Consider the following 6267-nt stretch of genomic DNA (forward strand, 5'->3'; position numbering starts at 1 on the left):
TTGTGCTTGCTCTAGTCCCTATGCCTCACCCCAAAACCCTGGTTCCTTCCTTTCTCATCCCTGCTGCTGCTTTCCTGCATATCCTCTCACCTCTTACCATCCGCGCTTATCAGAACACAACAACAAGAGGATAGAGGTGGTGAAGCTGGGCTCATCACCGTCAAGCCGTGGCGCCAACGTCGGCATCGCCCCCAGCCTCCGTGAGTCAGGACGAGGAGGTGCGGCGCGGCGGCCGCCTCTGGTCCTCGAGCTTAAGGGTACAAAAACGGCAAAAACCAAAATCTCTCTCATGATATAAACTTGAATAGAAGCTGAGGAAAAGGGATTGCGATCCCTAGCACAGCCGAGGGGTCTGTGCTGCACAAGAAAGGCATCTGAAAGAACTAGACAACGCTCAGGAAATGACCCTTTCTACATTAAGGTTTTGCTACTGAGGAGTCAGGAGCTGAGTAGCGTAATGCTGGACTCTGAAAGGCCTTCGACAAAGTGGGTATTATCTTATTTGGTTTTGTGGGTATTACATTATGCAGCAAAAAAATTTCAAAAAAACATTATGCAGCAAAACAAAAAAAATTCACACCACTGGTTTTGGGAAGTAATTTTCTTTTCTTGGAATTACATTTTTAAGCTATATATAGATGAATCAACATTTAGTATTACACTTACGGTGAGTAATATGTAAATTACTGAATTGTTCGGTCGATATCACCAAAATAGGTAATATTGTACTTACATCGGACTTTTTTATGTGGTTCGTTTGAATCCTTTAGGATTGTAAACATAGAACTTTGATTGTCGGTAAGTAAGAACTTGCATCAGTGTAGAGGCCCGAGGTGTTCCCTCGTGTTTGAAAACCAAGCACAATATTATTATGTGTTAGACATATTAATTATGGAAATTAGGCGTTGTTAGTTATTTATTATTTTTGCATCATTGACGCGTATCTCTTTGCTTTTCTTTAGGTTTGTTCTGTACAAAATCCTAAGACAAGGAGTCGTTGGAAGGAAAGGCATAGCAAAACTACCGATGAGAAAGGCTTGAAGGTAAACTGCAATTACTGTCGAAAGGTGATATCAGAATACAACCATCTGGAGCGCCATTTAGCAGGAGTTAGGGGGAATGTTTGTCCGTGCAACATAGTATCTGAAAGTGTCAGGGCAAGGTTTAAGAGTTCCCTTGAAGATCCCAAGAAAGATAAGATACTAAGAATAAATGGACAAACCAAAACATGAAGAGCTTCCGCCGACAACCCCAGCTGTTCCATCTAATCAAGTCCAGCAACCACATTTGCAGCCAAATATGTCCAGTAACCGCTGCTTTCTCCAGTGGGCACCGGATGTGATGGATCCAGTGAAAATGGAAACCACACAAAGCATGTGTGAACGGAAGCCCTTGGTGAAGACAGAGGATCACTTGGATTCCCCTGCAACAACAAAATCAATAGGCAAGTTCATTTTGGAAGGTGGACTTGATCCTGGTGTTCTCCACTCTCCATCTTTCAAGAAGATGATTGATGTGCTTGAGGGGCCAGGGGTTGCAATGCCGTCTTATGAATCTATTCTGCAGGAGCACCTAAGAGAAACAAAAAATCGTGAAAGGGAACTAAGGCAAGAGTGGCACGCAAGTGGTTGCACTGTAATTTTGCATAGTTGGATGGGCCAATGTGGCAAAAGCTACATAAGTGTCTTGGTTTATTGCAGCAAAGGTATGCTGTTTCTTAGATCCATGGATGTCTCTACCATCATCGAGGACGTGGACTTGCTAACGGAACTTATTTTCCGTGTGGTCGAGGATGTTGGTGCCCACAACATTGTTCAGATTGTCACAAATGATGGGTCGCCATATATGCAGACTGCACGTCATTATACGCTAAAGCATTATGACCATTCATTCTTCTTTGTGTTGTGTGCTGACCATTGCATCAACCTTCTGCTTGAGAAAATATCACTATCCAAAAATGTCAGCGATGTCCTAATGAAGGCAAAGAAAATTACAAGATTTATATATGGCCCTGCACTGCCAGTTGAACTGAAAGGAATATATGATCAGGAGATTCTGAGTAGTTCTTGTCTGAAATTTGTTGCAATGTTCATCACATTAGAGAAGTTAGTTTCTGCGAGAGTAAACCTAGAGAATATATTTAACTCGCCTGCATGGGATTCATTTGATTGGCCACCTTCTAGTAACTTGTTCAGACATATCTCAAGTATAGTAAAGACAGATGAAGCTTTTTGGCGTGCTGCTGCTGACATTGTGAAGGTTACAAATCCACTTATCGGCGTGTTGTATAAACTGGAAACTGACATTTGTCCAATGGGTATCTTGTATGATGCCATGGATAGTGCAAAAGAAGACATAAAGCGCAATCTTAAAGGTCAACATGGTGATATTTGGGTTGAGATTGACAAAATATGGGATGGTTATATGCATTCTCCACTCCATGCTGCTGGTCATATGCTAAATCCGAGGATCTTCTACTCGGACCGGTTCCTTTATGATGCTGAGATCAGCAGCGGCATCACAAGGTGCATAACCCAACTGGGCGAGGTTCATTACAATCCCAGAAAAGCAGCTATACAACTGGAAATGTACCAACATAAATTGGGTTCTTTCGATTCAACTCCTGCATTTCAGACAGTAACGGGAATACCACAAGGTAAACTACAAACTTACAAAATCCCCCCTCATTAAGAAGTCACTGTGACCACAGTGCTAGTCTTGCATTATGTGCACAGATTTTTCCAGTATTTAGAGCAAGGTGAAATAGTGCCACGAGGCACTCCACAAATCGAACATGTGAATCTGTGCACTGTAACCTACACTTCTTAACATTATTTAGTATGTGGACATGGTATGGATGTAATTATGTCATAATGCACTTTTATTCGTAGTTAGAATGTCCCATCTATATAAAGTGCACTCCTATACATTGTCACAATGTCCCAGCTATGTAAAATGGTCAACTTATTTGCATCAATCTAACTTGTCAACATAGTTACTTTAGTAAATCATAGAAGTTAAAAAGGAATACAAATGAATTGTTCACGAGGAGTTGGTGGGTTTCCCTCTGATGTTGCTTGTTGCAAACTGGAATATATGGCCCCCTTAAATTCAACATAAATAAAGCTTTCAAATTTGAAATTATCCAACTGAGATCACTACCATTTTTGTTCATACCAAAACACAGGAATCGTTTTCTTACCACATTTTCACGTGAAATCGCAGTGCAATGGTGGTCAGCGCACGGTGGCCGCACGCCCGATCTGCAAACCATGGCGAAACGGATCTTGAGCCAGACGTGCTTCGGCGCTACCAGGTACAACATCGACTGGAGCATATCCGAGAAGCTGCACGTTGGGCGGTGGAACAGGACATTAGCTGAGTTCTGCCAAATGGAGTACGTCCACTACAACCTCGTTCTCACCAGTGCCGCCCCTCGCCTGCATGGTTCTTCCATGCTTCGGCATGGTAGGTTGACCAATGGGCTGGATGACTGGATTACAGCACCGAAACAGACTGGTCATCGCCATTGAGACGGTGTTCAGTATGGAACAAGGCTTTCACTCCATTCAGTTATGTGTGCGTTCCTGCTAGAGGGTTCTAGTGCTACAACGATGCTGAATGCCCGCGAGTGGCATGTCTTTGTACTATTGTGCCTGCTGAATTTCCATTTTTTTTATTGAACCTCCGTTTAATCACCAAATTTTATTTCGTGAACTGAATTTCGAAGTTATTATTATGTGACATAAACAGTAGTATGTACTACTGTGGATCTGTTTATTTTCAGAGAATATATTGTGGTTGTTCAGCCACTTGTAACCTTGTGATCGTGTTGTCTGACTCGGTGTTAGTAGAACCATTGTGGTTTTCTCCGTGGGAAAGCACATTGGTGCTGCTTTTTGGGAAGCAAACTGCACGATCACAGGCATTTTACAGGGTTTTTTGCCGGCCTAAAGAAACTTTCTTTTTGCCTAAACTGTCTCGTCCCTTCGGTTGGCATCCTTGGACGTTAGATGGGGCACACCTTCTTTTCGAATATAAAGAGTATGAATTAACTTGAGATCTCTGATTCCAGCCCCAAATAAAGGAAGGCAAACGAGCTCTTCATTGTTTTAAACCAAATGAATTACTGAACTATTTAATAAGTGTGGCAATACTTTAGAGAGATGAATCAACCGGAGAATTGATTTGCTGGTGCGCCGCGCAAGCGATCGATTGCCAGTCAGGGATTTTGCTTTCATTTACATTTAACATCCTCTAGCTTCTTTCTTCCTATCATCATGGAGTATACTGAAGTGGGTTAATCGGAAAAAATAACTAGCTACTTTGCGTTTTGGGGTCTGGAAACTAGATATATGCTAAAATATCCACAACATATTTTTTTTTGGCGTAAACGTAAAATCTGAGCAGTCGTCGTCTACTGAAGTTGTTACTTGTGGTCAATTTTGGCCTTCCCCGCCATTTCCGTCCCCTATAAATAGTCTTATACCACCACATTCCCCCCACTTCTTCAAGCTCAGCGCATGCTAATTCAACCTCCTGGTGCTATCAAGGGATCTGCCATGGATAGTGGCATGAGCTAGGCCCGAGGCCACATCAACGTTACCATGGTAAGATGTGGCCGTATGTGGGTGACCAAACAACTATCCCTCTTGACTCTTGTTTAGCTGGCTTGAACCGGTCACGAGGGCATGGCTGGGCTCCTCTAGGGTCGAGCCCATTTCTCACGAGGAGTAGTGACCAGTTGCAACCAGCTAATCTAGGGTCAAGCCCTATCGGGGGCTGAATTTAGGTTTCTCACGTGTGGACTTGTCTTACAAAAAGAAAAGCCATGAGATGCTAGTGCCCTAAGATGGTCTCAGTTTTGAAACGATGACCTCCTGATTTCTAAGAGGTCTCTTTATTTTTAACGGAGCTAAACATGTTGCTCGCGTAGGCCAATTTATGTTTGGCAAGAGTTGATCTCTGAGTTGTAAAACTAATTGGAGTATGTGAAAACCTAAATCTCCAATTGGTTTGAGTTTGACATGCAGGCCATAGGTTTTGTAGCTACTTTGCATGGAAAGTTTTTTTTTATGCCTCTCGATCGGTGGTACAGTTGTAGTATCTGAACTTGTGTACCAACTCACACCACACTCACACCCTACGCACGCACACCCCTAGTACACAGGCTAGACCCTACAACTACACACACAGAGCACGCGCGCTTTGAGTCCAGACAGTTGTGGCACGAGCGCACATGGGAGGCGTCCAAGATTTTATTCGATGAGACACCCGGTCGATCCCAGGGATCAAACGCGGGTGGGCTGGGTGGCCACCGCCTCCCCAAGTGTCGTCGTGGTGAACAGACAGATGCCATAGGATGGTTTAGATTGGGGCCGAATGGACGCTAGAGGATTCGGGGGAGGGTTAGCGATCAGGTGGGATGGACTTCCGGATGGTTTCCTCAAGAACTTGGCCAAGGCCAGAGGTTGAAGAAGAAAGACACAAGGAAGAACTCGCTCTAGATCACTTTCTTCATTGATTCACACAGGTTACAGGTTTGTGTTTCGTGCCTTGCTACTTCCGTGCGTGCCCGTAAGGAGGGCTGCCCCCTCTCCTTATATAGGAGAGAGGATGGCTTACAGTGCAAGAAACCCTAATGGTATCTTTGACTAGACAAACTACTTTACAAAGCTACTTTACAAAGCTACTTTAATCATAGATGACACCGGGGTCCTCTTTAATCAGGGAGGCTGACGCCCTCCGGCTTCTTTCTCCGTCATCTTCTTCTTTATCGTCAGCCCTTCGTTTAAAGCTACTTTGCTTAGCTCATCTTTGTCTTCTAGCTCTGGAGAGGATCTTTGACCAGTCTTGCCGACATGCTCTTCTTTCCAGTGACCCGGTACCTTTTCTATCCGGTTCCGGTATCCCTCCCCTGAGGATACCGGCTTAGTCCTGCTCAGCCAACCGCCTATCTTATGCTCCGGTATGAACATTTAACCGGTATCCTGATGGCTCAAACCATCCGGTTTGGCATGCCTTTGGCATACCGGGGGTCATCCCCCCAACATTAGTCCCCGAAGCTGGTATAGTCTGGCGGATCCTATCCAACAGACCATGCCAGGTTCTCACGTCTTTGGATACCGGTTTAATTCATCCGGCGTTGGGCTCGGATCCGGCATCTTTGCCCGGATTTTCATTATCTTTCTTTGCAAGTCATTCTCCGGTATCTTATCCTCCGGCATCTTAGCCATTAAATACCTCCTCGGCGAAGTCGAGAATATC

General features: G+C 44.2%; 1 protein-coding gene across 1 annotated transcript; it reads left to right on the plus strand.

Moving 5' to 3' along the window:
* Positions 1 to 1077: 1077 nt before the first annotated feature.
* Positions 1078 to 3541, plus strand: LOC127315246 (uncharacterized). The gene is made up of 2 exons (XM_071824587.1): positions 1078 to 2656; positions 3226 to 3541. The coding sequence occupies exons 1-2, from the start codon at positions 1213 to 1215 to the stop codon at positions 3531 to 3533; spliced, it is 1752 nt and encodes a 583-aa protein (XP_071680688.1). The 5' UTR covers positions 1078 to 1212; the 3' UTR covers positions 3534 to 3541.
* Positions 3542 to 6267: the final 2726 nt, after the last annotated feature.

The sequence above is a fragment of the Lolium perenne genome, chromosome 7, assembly GCF_019359855.2.
Source record: "Lolium perenne isolate Kyuss_39 chromosome 7, Kyuss_2.0, whole genome shotgun sequence".
NCBI classification, from domain to species: Eukaryota; Viridiplantae; Streptophyta; class Magnoliopsida; order Poales; family Poaceae; genus Lolium; species Lolium perenne.

What these genes read in the sequence shown, in the direction of transcription:
- LOC127315246 (XM_071824587.1), top strand. Translation starts at nt 1,213, where the DNA reads ATGGACAAACCAAAACATGAAGAGCTTCCGCCGACAACCCCAGCTGTT. An exon ending in AGTAACGGGAATACCACAAG is followed by an intron (nt 2,657 to 3,225) that starts GTAAACTACAAA and finishes GTGAAATCGCAG; the next exon opens with TGCAATGGTGGTCAGCGCAC.